The sequence below is a fragment of the Ictalurus punctatus genome, chromosome 11, assembly GCF_001660625.3.
Source record: "Ictalurus punctatus breed USDA103 chromosome 11, Coco_2.0, whole genome shotgun sequence".
In the NCBI taxonomy this organism is placed as follows: Eukaryota; Metazoa; Chordata; class Actinopteri; order Siluriformes; family Ictaluridae; genus Ictalurus; species Ictalurus punctatus.
In genome coordinates this window covers 6,080,595-6,096,510 of record NC_030426.2, presented here as the reverse complement: position 1 = coordinate 6,096,510, position 15,916 = coordinate 6,080,595, and the positions used below count along the sequence as shown (strand labels likewise).

Here is a 15,916-nt window from a genome sequence, read left to right as displayed (position 1 = left end):
AGCCTAGGCCATCTTTATGTAGAGCAACAATTCTTTTTTCAGATCCTCAGAGAGTTCTTTGCCATGAGGTGCCATGTTGAACTTCCAGTGACCAGTATGAGGGAGTGTGAGAGCTTTGACACCAAATTTAACACACCTGCTCCCCATTCACACCTGAAACCTTGTAACACTAACAAGTCACATGACACCGGGGAGGGAAAATGAATAATTGGGCCCAATTTGGACATTTTCACTTAGGGGTGTACTCACCTTTGTTGCCAGCGGTTTAGACATTAATGGCTGTGTGTTGAGTTATTTTGAGGGGACAGCGAATTTACACTGTTACACAAGCTGTACACTCACTACTTTACATTGTAGCACAGTGTCATTTCTTCAGTGTTGTCACATGAAAAGATATCATCAAATATTTACAAAAATGTGAAGGGTGTACTAACGTTTGTGAGATACTGTGTATATGTATATATAATAGCCTAACAGTACAATAACCAGATGAAGATGTTCTGTGTATGTGGTTGAGAAACAGTTCACCGCAAGTTTTCGGAGGAGTTTCTTTTTAAACAGGAAGTCGTCGGTCTCTTTGAACAGCTCGCGCTCTTCGCGTTCTCCCAGTCCCATCCGCGCGTCAGAGACACATCTCTGCTGTACTGTGTGTGTGTTAGTCACTTCACTTGCGAAAGGGTACACTATCTATTATTCCATAACAATTGCGGAACTTGTTCCGTCTTTTCTTTATTTCCGGTGTAGTTACCTTTAAGGGCATTTCAACTAGTTTAGCTGTTTGTTGTTGTTGTTTTTTTTAAGGAGACGAAAACATTTCCCCAATGAGTAGTAACTGTGAAAACAGTGCTGTCGGGTTCGCTGCTGCAGGCGGACAGGAAGAGCTGGACTTTCCTTTCCCTCTGTTCCTTTACGGACAAATTGGAAATGACATTCCACCTGATGACCAAGGTCAGTCAACGGACTTCATTTATTATTGACAAGTTTGTTAAAACCCTTCAGTGCTTCAGTGGCTTTAGAGTTTGGCAGCTGGTTTTGTTGTATTTACACGGTATTTGTGTTTGTGTTCCATAGATTTATTTAATTTTACTCTGTTATATCAAAATTATCAAGCTACTCTATATACCCCTATTAGTTATATATATATATATATATATATATATATATATATATATATATATATATATATATATATATATACACATATATATATATATATATATATATATATATATATATATATATATATATATAAAATATTAAGATTGTTTATTTTCAGATTGCAAATATGGGTGAAGTCATAATTTAACCATAAAGTCACAAGAACAACGACAACACTAAGCTGGTCTGAAAATGTACTGGATTATTTGTGTATTATTGGAAGATGTAGTGAGGGACTTGTTCTTTTCATTGCCATAAAACCGAACAGCATGTGCTCAGTTTCCACTTTAAAATGGCGCGATCGAAGTTCGTCTTCCTTCAGCTTTCTTGCAACGTTAACCCATCTAATTTCCACGTCGCTCCTTTTCCTCAACAGATGAACTTGATGCTCTGTCACACCTCGATGCTAATCCACCCTCGTCCAATATCGACCAGGCCCATGCTCCATACAGCGATCTGTCCCTCCATCAGCCTTCCTATAATCCTCCAACTTCTGAGGACCTCCTCACTTGTCATCACCCTGATCTGCGAGATCTTCTCAGTCACTCGCTCTCATTGCAGGCTAGCCCCCGCATTGAGATCACCTGCTCAGAGCTACACCACCAGCACCGTGAGCATGTCCAAACAGCACCAGTGGATATTAGTCGGCGTCTGGCTGTGCCTCCGTACCAGAACCTGCTCTACAGGGAGAACCTGAGCCCGGCAAGCAGCACTTCCTCCAGCTGGCACTCGGAAGTGTGTTCACCCCAGCCCTCACCATGTGTTTCTCCCAGTGCTTCAGGAGCTGGAGGTTTAGCTGCCATGACCGTGGCTGATTTGTGCCCAAGGCTCCAGGCCATCCATGCATCCGGTTCACCCCGTACTTCTCCAACTACATCCCCACGCACCAGCATCACTGAGGAGACTTTCCTGAACTGCAGGCCTTCATCTGCGTCCTCCTCACGGCCAGGTTCGCGCTCCACTTCTCCTCAGGGAAAACGCACTTACGAGCAATACCAGAACCCTGCCTTGGTTCCCCCACGCTCCCGAAGCCCCTCTCCTCATGCAGTGCGAGAGGAGTTGGTTGAACCTTGTAGACCAACAGCTAACCTTGACGAATTTGTAGACAACTTCAGCAGGCACCTCGCTAAACCAGTGCCCACAAAGATTGGACGGCCTAATCAGGAGTACTTGGTCTACAGCCAAACAGAGCATGCTGTGTTCCCTGAAGTGAAGAGGGAGCCTGTAATGGATCCAATATATGTCATGCCATCCATCGGTTGGCCTAATCAGATGACCACAGCCATGTGCAGGTAAATTAACCAATTACCAGCCTGTGTTAGACCATTACTGATTAAATGAAGCACTATCATCAACCCTTATGGTCTGGTCAGGTATTTATTGCTTGAATCAATTATGTAATGAACATTTTTTTTTAATCCCACTGATACAGTTAGAAAACTCCAAACCTGCAGAATGTTGGCATGCTGATTCCTGTTACTATAACATGATCTCTGAGATATACACATGTGACCGTTTCTGTGTGTTGGTTCTTAGCATGTCGTTGGCGTCCCTGCCTGCTCTGGAGTGGACGCTTCCCAGCAGCACAGAACAGTACGAGTTGAGAATAGAGGTTCAGCCCAGACAGCACCACAGAGCCCACTATGAGACTGAAGGCAGCAGAGGTGCTGTTAAAGCAGTGTCAGGAGGACATCCTGTGGTTCAGGTAAACAGGGAGTGTGTTTTGTGGGTGGTAGTGAGCTTGACCTGTATGTGTATGGGTGCATGTGGGGGTTTAGTATAGGAGTGAAAGAATTCTAGAGAAATTAAAAGTGTGAGACTGAGGGATGAGAGAGTCAAGATATGTGAGATGATGCAATTTGTTAGCTAGACAGCAAAGAAAGGAAGAGTGTTATCTTCCTGCTGTTGTTAACATTTATGGAAATGAAGCTGTATTTGTTTCTGTACTATAACAGAGCATGCTCTGTTTCCTTTCCCGTACAACATTCCCTCAGTTTACCATCACGTTAACCAGAGAGTAATTGTGTTCAATAAAATGGATTTAGCAATTACACTGACATTTACAGTTCAGTAGTTTGTGTGTATACGTAGGTAGAGTGTGAAATCATGTTCTTAACACGTATGAAACACTTTCTTTCATATTGGAATCACTGTTTCCTGCAAACCTCTCTCTTTCTCTCTGTGTGTGTGTGTGTGTGTGTGTGTGTGTGTGTGTGTGTGTGTGTGTGTGCATGTATGTATACACACACACACACACACACACACACACACACACACACACACACACACAGTACCGTGCAGAAGTCTTAGACACCCTATTTTTAGAACAAACTTTGTTATAGATTTTTATTTGATGACTTCTACATTATCAATTTTTCAACATTTCCAACATTTTTTTAAAGCAAAGTGTCGTCACACCAAATATCGACTTTGAATTATTTTTGTTTACTGCTCTTTATAGTATTTTTTGAAATGTAGAAACATTTTAATTTCATTATGTTTGAAGGCGTGCTTGCTGTACAGCATTTCTTTGCATGTGACTAAGACTGTTGCACAATACCAGTACCGTGTGTGTGTGATGTGTGTGTGTGTGTGTGTATATATATATATATATATATATATATATATATATATATATATATATATATATATATATATATATATAAAACACACACACACACACACACACACACATATATATATATATATGTGTGTGTGTGTGTGTGTGTGTGTGTGTTTTAGTAACCATTCGATTCATTATTAAATAGTAATCGGTCAATTAATCAATTAAAATATGCACATTGACTAAACAAATAAAGCTGTAGATAAATAAATAAAATGATATTTATTTATGAAACCATAAACTAATTAGTTTATTGAAAATGAAAATATAAAATTAAACAGTGAATAGTTACAATTGAAAATGATAACTTTTCCATTATGTAATGATTTCACGTCATCATTTGTCTACTGCTTTTTTATTTAGTCTATTATCGCGTTATTGTACTGGGAGGATAGACCAAAACTGTGGTCTTTCCAAATATTTCAAATAATTCCAAATATTGTTACAGTCATTAGTAAAAGCTAGCTGAAGGTACATAAGTTAAAGAATCGTATTATCATTATCATTATCATACCGAAACTACAAAGTATGAAAATGTCTGAGCTACTCAGAGAAGCAAAGGATCATTTTAAAAGTCCAGTGTTAGTAGTAATGTGGCAGTGGTAGCACAGGTACCAATTGGGAAGTCGTGAGCCTTCCAATTGGTACCCGTTGAAACCCCAGAAACGGCAAGCCGCCACTGTTGTGCCCTTGAGCAAAACCCTTAACACTCAGCTGCTTAGATATATAAATGAGATGAATGTAAGTCGCTCTGGATAAGCGTGTCTGCCAAATGCCGTAAATATAATGTGAGCATGCTGAATACGTAATCAGAGAGTATGGATGGGGCATATCGGACATTTTTGGACCAAATATCAAGTAATTCAAAGATTAGTACCAGCTACTAATCTACAGGATTAAAAAAAAAGTGTCCTGTGTGCATACAAGGTTGCTGCGATTTCAGTAGTGAGAATTAGTACATGTAGACATCAAAGTATATATCTGAAAGCTGTTTCATTAGTTTGAAATGAAACGAAAGTTCTTAGGCTACACTGCAGGGCTTTTCAGAACCCATACCTCATCAACTACATGGTTGATGAAACAGCTCCTAACTTTACTTTATCTTCCTGCCCTTGCAGAGTTGCGGCATAGATGCGTTTCTTTGTTTTCATTTGAGTATTCTTGTGCAGGCCGAAGGAGAGCAATGTCTTATCATGCACTGTTACGTACTACAACAGTTTAATTTTCATCTGCTTGGTATATCACAAAGGCTACATAGTATATCTCACTGTAAAATAAACACACAGAATTTATATGTAACTTTTTTAATGTAAGGAAGTATTCGTCAGAAATATTAATACTTCAGCATGAATTGGAAGAGACCAAAGGACAGTTTTAGTTCTTGAAATTTGTTCTTAGAGGACAAATTGTATACATGTCAAGAACTATTTGCAAGAGGGCACAGCAGATAGCAACAGTCATCCTAAACGTGGGTGCGATCCAACAATAAGGAAATCATTAATGCAAGTACCGGGTAGCACTAGACAGCTGGCTGAGACAAGTTAGACATTATTATTATTATTATTATTATTATTATTATTATTATTATTGTCATCATCATCACAATGTGTCTTATTCATTATCTAGATTCACCAATGACATTATGGGTGATGAGAAGCTGGAACTTCAGCCAGCCTTGACCATTGACAACTTCTGTATCAACTGTATATTTCATTGATTTGTACACTTCTTAATTGATTCATTAACTGACAGATGCTTTGTAATCAACCAATAGATGATCTGAACTGCAAAGTATAACATTTATGCAAACTGTTGTGGGCGCAGTTGCACGGGTACAGTGGGCGAGACGCTCTGGCACTGCAGGTCTTCATTGGAACGGCTGATGAGAGAGCCGTGAGGCCACATGCCTTTTACCAGGTCCACCGCATCACTGGCAAAACTGTCACCACTAGCAGCCATGAGAGAATAGTCAATGGAACCAAGGTTCTGGAGCTGCCGCTGGAATCCAAAGACAACATGAGGGCAGTGTAAGAAAAAATACATTTAAAAAATGATTTATTTAAAAAAAATAATAAATAAATAGTAAAAAATATATTTTTTATTAAATTATGTTCAAATTTATTTTCCAAATTGTGACGATATTTTGCTAAAATAGCATTTCTGGATGGGAAAAAAAAAGATTTCTTACAGGGAGGGAGTGTTATCCTTGGCTTAATCTTGAATCCTATCTGGCAAACTGGTTTTTAAAAATCTTATTATAATTTGCAGTCTAAATAATCATCATCCTTTACGTATTCTTTATTCGGTTTGTATGCATGTGTAACCCGTGTTTCACTCTCAGTGTGGATTGTGCCGGGATACTGAAGCTGAAGAATGCTGATATTGAGCTGCGGAAAGGTGAGACAGACGTGGGGCGCAAGAACACACGTGTGCGGCTGGTCTTTCGTGTCCATGTACCTCAGCCTGGAGGCCAGTGGCTTTCTCTCCAAGTGGCCTCACAACCCATCGAGTGCTGTAAGTACTGAATCTGCTGGAACAATAACACGGCCCACTTTTAAACCTTATGCCTTTCCATTTGACTAATTCGACTGGAAGAAACTTCGAGGAGCCGTTTGTAATATTTAGAGCCCTCTGCTGCTTGAGAGGTGAATTGAAAAAGCGTTGTAAACATTGACAGGTTTATTTTCCCCTCTGAACCACCCTGACCACTGAGTTGCCTGTAAAGGAAAAGGGAAAAAACAGTTCTTTTTTTTGTGCCAGAAAAATAGAGAAACTAGTGCATGTCAGTTTTTCAGTAGCCTCTAACATAAAGATTCTATATAGATTATTCATTTATCCAATAATTAAATAAGGTTATTCAATTAATAAGTTCTATTTATGCTGATTATGGACTGTATTTGAATTTATTTCTCCAGGGCACTTGATTCAGTTCACTATTTAATTATCCATTATCATGATTTGATTCACTGTACAGAAAGAAATAGCAAGAACAAATCACACATGTAGGCTCGTATAGTGTCCTTTTAATTATCCTTAATATGATCTTAATTTGTTCATGAGTTATTGTACAAATGTAATTTTTTTTTTTATAGAAGCTGAACCAATGTAAAGTTTAGTGTTGAAAAAAGAAAAAAAAAACCTATTATATTGTTTCACATGAGATAAAAATGAAGCGATTCATTTTGATCCAGACCGATCATAATGATTAAGCAGATGACAGCTTGGTTGTGATGGTTACAATTGTTGTTGTTTTTTAAACCATCGTAGCTCAGAGATCTGCACATGAACATCCAGCCGTGGAGAGGCAGGATTTGGACCGCTGTTCTGTGCTAGGCGGACTGCAGATGATCCTGACTGGTCAAAATTTCACCTCTGAGTCCAGAGTGCTGTTCACTGAAAAAACCCAAGGTATGTATTCCGGTCAACAAGACGAATCCTCATTACTGATAAGTCATTAGTCATAGCGTTGTTTAAATATTTCAGCTTCCCGGGCGCTGTACTCTGCTGGCAGGTAACATTAGCATGTAATTTGTTTTTTTTTCTTGAGGTGTACTGACTTGGTTTGCATATGAGGAGCCTGTGTGTAAGTTTGCATTGTATACTGTAGTCTGGTCTGGTCAGTGCAGTTCTGGTGCATCAGCGTAAGAGCGGGAAATAGATAACACGCTTGCAAAGCAGCAGCATGCACACATACACCACAAGTCAGCTTGTCAGTGTTTACAGAGAACGTTCAATACCCACACACTGTAATTCAATCCATGCATTAGATCTTCCAAACTGTTAGAGATAACCACGTTTTTTGTTTTTTTAAATAGATTATTATTTGGGTTAATCATCAAACAAGTTGTAAAAGTTTCTAATTTCCTTTGCACTGAATCTTTCCCAAACAGTTCTTTACTAATACTAAGTTTAGGTAAGTTTATATTTAGATGTATTTCTCTCAAATTGTGAATTACTACTAATTTTGTTTTATATTCCTCGACAACTAATATAAAAGTGATTATGCACTCTTTTTTTTTTTTTTCTAAATATTTTGAACAATAGTAATGTACACCACGTTACAAAACAGCAGGCCAGCTGTTCTTTCACACCACAAAGACAGTGTGAGACAGTGTTAAGAACCTTAGTGACACATTACACTCGTTTTTAACTTATTGGTAAATGTAGAGATATTTTCCATTGAGGTGTGCAGTGTGGAGCTAGCGGATGTGGTTAAGCTTTGCAGCGATACCATCTACAAGCAGAGTCTTCTCTTTCCTTTCCTCTACTCGGAGTGCGTAGGCAGCCCAACAGAGGTGTGAGGGGAGGGCATGCTTCACATAACTTGAAAGGGACGTGCTGCTTACGTGTCTGTGCACCAGAGTCATGGAAAGGATGCAGTGGGAGTCAAGTTGTGTTGTGGTGCTGAACAAAAAAAAAATAAATAAATCAACCATTGAACATGTTTCTTGGTGTGAAAGATGTTGAAGAAAAGTGATGTGGTTAGTACTGGAGAAGAAGCAATGGAAAAATGAAGTGTTTAGTGAGTCATGTAGAGAAAACTGTTGTTGTTCTAAATTACAAAGCATTTTCGACACCTTGATTATATATTCTTACAGATGGATTGGAGGTATGGGAGATGGAAGCTACAGTCAACAGAGACAAAAGTCATGCAGTATGTATTTAGGCATCACGTGGTGAATTGAATAACACATAGCCTGATTTTTTTTTTTTTTTTTTTGGCGGTATAACCATTCTTGAAGCTGAATGGATATTGTGTCCCTCACAGAACATGCTGTATGTGGAAATTCCTCCATATCGAGACCCCAACATCTACCATCCAGCTAAAGTCAACTTCTATGTGCTGAATGGGAAGAGGAAGCGTAGTCAGCCTCAACACTTCACCTACATGCCTCACCCAGGTAACTGCTTTTCTCTATGACCCAGTGTCCTCAAAACTCAGCACAGCGCACAAAATAGCAGATTCATTTGGCTATTCATTTCGGTAACAATCAATGTTTGCTGTTTTTGTGGAGAACAACATTAATCATTATAATGTTCCAGAACATCTGTGCTGTTGTATAGTGTATTTGTGAACATACGTTTAAATGACACTGCTAGGACATGATTGCACTAGCGTGTCTAGGACATGTCCTGATGGAGATTGCTCAGCACTTCTATAAGTCTGGATAATTGCTGTCATTTTTTTTTTTTTTTTAAAAAGGGGTGGAGTTAGATGAAATGCATTACCAAGATGTGAGGTTAGTTGTGCTGTCCCAGTGTACTGTAGATCAACAAAAGCACCGTTTTACTGATAATATCCAATCAGATTTTAGTGGTAGATATAAACACTTTGCTGACAAAACAAATGTGTACATTTTCTGTCTTTTCATGCAGTTTTGTGGGCGTTCGCTTACGTGTGCAGAGCATAAAGCTTACATACATGACTGTATTAGTTACAGATATTTAATTGATTTCTAATAAATGTACAACGTTTCATGCATATTTTACCAGTCTAAATTCTGCATTGATATGTAGGACATGTACCACATGTAGTAGAGTTGTTTGTTACAGATAAATGAATTCCATAAGATGTATTTTAGTAACTGGGTGAAGTCTCCTATTTATGTTGAAGTAGATTGCTTTTAAGAATGAGGAGAGGGCATTAGATGACCTCAAGAAAATAGTGTTTTACTTTATGTCTAGTTAATGGACTGTTTTGAGAGAACAAAGTTGGTATCACTTTTATGGCAGATTTGGATGTCCCTCTTCTGCCACTTAGCCCATGTCAGTGTACTGTATGTGTGTTCATTCTGACCACAAAACCAGCAACTGGATGAGAATATGTGCTTGGGTTTATGCCCAGTTAAATTAACTATACCCCTCTACTGCATAGGTAATTTTACCTCGTACCTGGGTATCATAGAACCTGGATTTTAAGTTTTCTATTCAAAGGTGTTGTGTGTTCTGGTTATTATTTAAATAGCATTTAATAAATATAAGGAACCATCACTTATTACTACTGAGGCTCTTATTTTTGAAGTTTGTATTACCAGCCTAATGATAAACCCCTGTCATTTTATTTATTCTTCCAGTTCCACTGATAAAAGCCGAGCCGGTGGATGAGTACCAGTATGGACAGCTTGGCTGCAGTGTCTCCCAGGTCTTAGGTGTCTCTCCACAATCGTGCCATCACACTGCCCAGCTACCTACCAGCTGCTGTGCTATGCCATGCCAGGTTTCCCAGAGAACCAGCAGCCCTACCCTGTACCCTCCAGCCTCAGAGTACCAGCTCCATCAGCCTTCAGCCCTCTACCAGAGCCAGGTAGAAGCCCTCAGCAGCAGTCCTGGCCACTACCAGCCTCCCCTGGATCACCCTGCATCTGGAGTGCAACCCATCTGCTCAGGTCAGGCATCCGCCATAGGGCCAAATCCAGGCTCTCATCTCAAACCCAGCAGTTACCAGCACATCATAGCTGGACACAGCTACCAGGCTGGTGTCTCTGTGTTTCCAGGCCTGGATGTAGCCAATCAGAGAAGCTTTGTTCAGAGAGCAGCCCCTTCAGTGCAGAGCTACAACCAGCGGCAGCCTGTGGAGCATCAGAGAACTAGCAGTCCTGTAAGAGTTAAGCAGGAGAATCTGGACCAAGCTTACCTGGATGATGGTGAGGAGCTAATTTTGGTTAGTTTGACACTTGTCATTTTGGTGGGTGTAGTGTAAAGACTGGGGTAAACGTTAGAAGTTAAGGTTCTATTCTAGTAATAAAAAGGTTGAGTTTAACCCCTAGAATGTTACTCCTGGGCCTCAAATTGTTGCACAATTGTGAATAAGTTAATTTGGTAAATTTGGTAGCACGGCAAATGGGTAGTTATAAAAGGTAATGATATATACAAGAAAAAAATCTGCTGTAACCCATAACCTACAAAAAGATAACATGAAAACTTATTTACTCCACAGAGTCACGTGGCAGTATTGCCGTAGCAGCTGATGGCTTGTTTATTGACACTGATTTCTACAGTCTGTCCTACAGCTTAATGTATATCAGCATGTAAAAGGTGGCCCCTTTTACAGCCTGCACCATGTAGGTCATAGCTTTAAATAGTAACTGCTAAAGCTAGTTCAGTATTGAGTTCTGTAAGTGTAATGAGCAGAGCAGGCATGAAAGGACTATCAATTTTACGGCGGAATTCAGATTCAGCAAACCCCTAGTTTAAAATTTTTTTTTTTTTTTTTTTTTGGCTAATGATTTACCCTTTAAAATATTTTTTATTAAGAATTTTTCTCCACTGTTACACCATCACCCTGTTTAGCTGTATAGACATGGCAAATTAATATGATATCCAGGTTTATTTGCTTATATTGAAAAGGTTAGGTAAAAGCTATTAACCAGCATTAGTACGGTGAGTAATTACCGGTATTATATTTAGCATTTCGTGTAAAGCAGTCACACAGTCATGTAATGGTTGTCGTGGGAGTGGAAGTGTCAGCACTGTGCCTTCTATTTAAGGCCCAGTGGTGCCTGTTATAGCCAGCCCTTGTTCTAATTTTAGACTGAAGTGGTAGAAAAGTTTCCAATTTTAGCCCACTACCACCTCTGTTGAGCAACAGAAAACAAAGCCAAGCAAAGCCTCAGGTGGTTGCAGGATGATAAACATGACTATGACTCAGTGCTGCTCCCTGCTGAAGGATTATTGTGAGTTGTAAAGCCTGTGTATCACAGTGAAGCTAGAATATCCTTTTCCTCTAAGCAACAGAGTGATCCGCGTGGAAACCAGAATTGCATCATGTTTAATACTTCTAGACATCCACATATGTGTTGTTGTTTGTTTTTTTTCTGTTATGTTTTCTCAGTGAACGAAGTGATCAGAAAAGATCTGACCGTTCATCCCAATGATCAGTGATGGCTAGATCTGAAACTCAGCGAGAGTCTTCTTTAAAGTGACAGCCAGGACTTCTGGACAACTCATCAGCCTCCACGTCTGCACAGATTCTTTATGTCATATCAGAGTGTTTTTAAAGGGATGGTGATAATTGTTAATTATATTAATGATTGCTGATTGCATATTTCTGATGATCACGTAACCAGTAAGGAGTCAGGAAAAACAGATTAGCTTTAAATTCCATGTAATGCGAACAAAAATATTTTGTCTTGGGACCCACATACAAGTTAGCATCTACAACCAGTTTTGAATTAGGTGATTAATTAGGGGGAGCCACTAGCTCCCTTAGATAATGCAGAGGATAGCCAGTGAATAAAGGATACCAAATATCTGACCATAATTACAATAGCAAATCTGAATTACTTGTTCAACAGAAATTTGTCAGATGAGCTTTCTTCTTATTTACTGTTGCATAGCGATATGCAGATATACAATTTCGAGTGCTAGCTCCAACAAGAACCGTCATAGAGAAGAACGTGATTAGTAAATTGTGTCATTGACTAGAGTATTTGATTTGTAGCAGGTACATTTAACAAACAATAATGTATAGCTTTAGACCTTGCTACAACTAGGCAAAAGCTCAAGTGAAAAGGTTAGCTAGGCAGATACAGTAATGTTAGTTAGCTATTTTTGCTATTTGAGGCTGAGAGAATTAACAACTTGTCCTTTTTTGTCTGGAGTATAGGTGGAATTGCAGTTTTCAGAATTTTGCATGGTGGTTATCCCAATAACTCTTTTTAGCTTTTTAGATTTAGATAGTCTTTCCAGTTTGTGTAAGTCTTTGCTACATATACAATGGATATTGTATATTGTATATGTGAAAAGGCTGCATACCGTGTTAAATTGGCAGGTTTTTGTGATGAAAAACAATTAAACTAAGATAAAGCATGTCAGAACTTTTTCCACCCTCACTGTGAAATTGCAATGTATAAACATTACAGTGCTATGAAAAAGTATTTGCCCCATCATGATTTCTTCTGTTTTTGTGTTTCTCTCATATTAAAATTGTTTTATCTAAGATAAAACAAAAGCAACCCGAGTAAACGCAAAATACAGTTTTTAAATGATAATGTTATTTATTGAAGCAAAAAGTTATCCAATACCAACTGGGCCTGTAGTTACTCCCCAAATCTAGGAAAGTGCACTCATAATGGGTTTCAGCTGGACTAGACGCAACCAGACCTGATTACTGCAAACTCTGTTCAATCAGATCGGCACTTAAATAGAACTTTTTCAGCAGCATGAAGTTGGTTAAAAGGTCTTACCCAGTAACACACTATGACAAAGTGGAAAGAAATTCCAGAAAGGATGAGGAAGAAGGTGATTGAAATACATCAGTCTGGGAATGGTTACAAAGCTATTTCAAAGGTTCTGGGACTCCAAAGAACCACCGTGAGAGCCGTTATCTCCAAATGGAAAAATTCAGTGCATTAGTGAACCTTTCCAGAAGTGGCCGACCTTCAAAATTCCTCCCAAGAGCACAGCAACGACTCATCCAGGAAGTCACAAAAGAGCCACGGACAACATCAAAGGACCTACAGGCCTCTCTTGCATCAATAACGGTCAGTGTTCATGACTCCACTTTCAGAAAGACACTGGGCAAAAATGGCATGAAAGCAACTGCTACATTAACATTAAGGCTGTTCTGAATTTTGTGGATGATCCTCAAACCTTTTTTGAGAATGTTCTCTGGCCTGATGTGTCAAAACTGGAACTGTTTGGAAGACAGGGGTCCCGTTACATCTGGTGTAAACCAAACACAGAATTCCACAAAAAGAACATGGTGGTGGGAGTGTGATGGTGTGGGGATGCTTTGCTACTTCAGGGCCTAGGATAACTTGCAATAATTTAGGAAAACATGAATTATACTCTCTACCAGAAAATCCTAAAGGAGAATATCCAGTCTTCAGTCCATAAGTTGAAACTCAAGCGCAACTGGATTATGCAGCAAGACAATGATCCAAAACATAGTAGTAAGTCCACCTCTGAATAGTCAAAAGTCTTGACTTGAGACAATTGAGATGCTGTGGCAGGACTTTAAACAGGCAGTTCATGCTCGAAAACCCCCCAGTGTGGCTGAACTAAAGCAGTTCTGCAAAGAAGCGTGGGCCAAAATTCCGCCACAGTGCTATGAAAGACTGATCTCCAGATATCAGAAGCGTTTGATTGCAGTTATTGCTACTAAAGGTGGCACAAGCAGATTTTAAGTTTAAGGGGCAATTAGTTTTTCACATTGGTGATAGGTGTTCGATAAATTTTATGGCTTCATTAAAAAAATGTAATAATAAAAACTGTATTGTGTTTACTCAGGTTCCCGTTGTTTTTTTTTTTGTATTTCCTTTGAAGATGTAAAACTCATCATTATGAGATAAACACAGAAACAGAAGAAATCAAATACTTTTTCACAGCACTGTAAGTGACAAACAATCAGAAACATTTTAGGGGAAAATAGGAAAAGTAAAAAAGTTAACAATAACCCATAAATGTGCATAAGTGTGCACACCATTTTATAATTGGGGATGTGGCTGTGTTCAGAATGAACCAATCACATTCAATCTCATGTAGGACAAGTTCTTGGTTTCAACTGACTGCTGAAGCCACGGTCCACAAAGCGCTTACAGAGTCTGTACGGTATCTCACTTGTTGAAAGATATCAATCAGGAGAGGAGTATAAAAGAATTTCCAAAAAATTAGATGTTCCATGTACCATGAAGGCCATCATCAACAAACAGAGAAAATGGAGCACCACAGTGACATTACCAAAAACAGGATGTCCCTCCAAAATTTACTAAACAAGACAAAAACTTACTAGGGAGGCTCAACTAAATCACCTGAAACCATGTGGGAAAATTTCATAAGGTATAATAATTTCATAATTCTGAAAATTATATTGGATGCACATCACCAATAGAACACCATACCCACGTTGAAGCATGGTGGTGGCAGCATCATACTTTAAGGCTGCTTTTCTTCAGCCAGAACTGGGGCGGAGGGATCTTGGTGGAGGGAATCATGAATAGCTACAAGTACCAGACAATTTTAGTGCCAAACATTGAGGCGTCTGCTAGTAAACTGAAGATGAAAAGATGAATTTCACCTTTCAGCACAACAATGACCCAAGGCATACATCCAAATCAACAGAGGAATGGCTTAACCAAAAGATCAATGTTTTTGAATGGCCTATCCAGAGCCCAGATCTGAATACTACTAAAAAGCTGTGGGCTAACCTGAAGGGGGCTGTACACAGGAGATGCCCTCACAATTTGACAGATAGAGAACGTTTTCGCAAGAACGAGTGGCGAAAATATTACCAAGTCAAGATGTGCCATGATGATAGACTCTTACCCAAAAAGCCTGAGTGGTGTAATAAAATCAAAAGGTGCTTCAACAAGGTATTAGTTTAAGGGTGTGCACACATGCAACCAGGTTATTGTAACTTTTTTATTTGATTATTTTTTCCCCCCTATAAAGGTTTCTGATTTTCACTTTATTTGTATACTTTGCAACTGCACATTAAAGGTGGGAAAAGATCTGACATGATTGAGCTTAGTGTCCTTTTATTTCACAAAAAATCTGACATTTTAACAGGGGTGTGTAGACATTTTATATCCATCCTATGTGTGAATATCCATAATTTTCCTCTGCCATGTTAGCTTTTCCTATAGCTGCTAACAACTATTTTTTAGACAGTTGTGGAAAACAGCACCTTTAGTTCTCAGGTATGCTGCACTCTGCTAGTAGTGAAATTAAATGAACAGTACGAGGTACAAGCACTATACGACTAATGCTAGCTACCACTCAGGATCAGGTGCTCACCAAGAGATTTCCTGTTAATTGTATGTCATGTATATGTGTAATGCATCCTGGGTGTTGACAGAAATATTGATGGACATAAAAGAGACAGTGATACAAAATTGAGGTGCAATTCCATGCTACAGAATACTACAAAACCATGACAAATAATATTACACGAGTTTTATGCCATAATGCTCTTTTAGTTAGTAGTTATTTTCTACAATTGCCATTCTGTTTTAATGGACTTTCTAACTAAGAGAAAGTACAACTATAAAATATCATTCAGTTGAAATTTTAACCCTGATATCTTATTTCACAGATGTTATTTTGCAATGCTTAGGATGAGTGCCCATTTTTGAATATGTATTTATGATTGTACATTGAATGCAAATAAAATTATCTGTATTATATAAATACTAA

General features: G+C 38.7%; 1 protein-coding gene across 3 annotated transcripts; it reads left to right on the top strand.

The window, feature by feature from the left end:
* Positions 1–603: 603 nt before the first annotated feature.
* LOC108271764 (nuclear factor of activated T-cells, cytoplasmic 2) lies at positions 604–15,916 on the top strand. 3 transcript variants are annotated; one of them, XM_017479499.3, is made up of 11 exons: positions 604–678; positions 802–948; positions 1,535–2,450; positions 2,695–2,863; positions 5,606–5,808; positions 6,123–6,295; positions 7,049–7,189; positions 8,380–8,435; positions 8,550–8,682; positions 9,856–10,425; positions 11,613–15,916. In XM_017479499.3, the coding sequence occupies exons 2-11, from the start codon at positions 822–824 to the stop codon at positions 11,660–11,662; spliced, it is 2,538 nt and encodes an 845-aa protein (XP_017334988.1). In that variant the 5' UTR covers positions 604–678; positions 802–821; the 3' UTR covers positions 11,663–15,916. The 3 variants fall into 3 exon arrangements, with proteins under 3 accessions (XP_017334988.1, XP_017334989.1, XP_047014599.1); XM_017479500.3 differs by having other exon boundaries at positions 607–948; positions 9,856–10,167; positions 10,276–10,425; XM_047158643.2 differs by having other exon boundaries at positions 607–948; positions 9,856–10,442.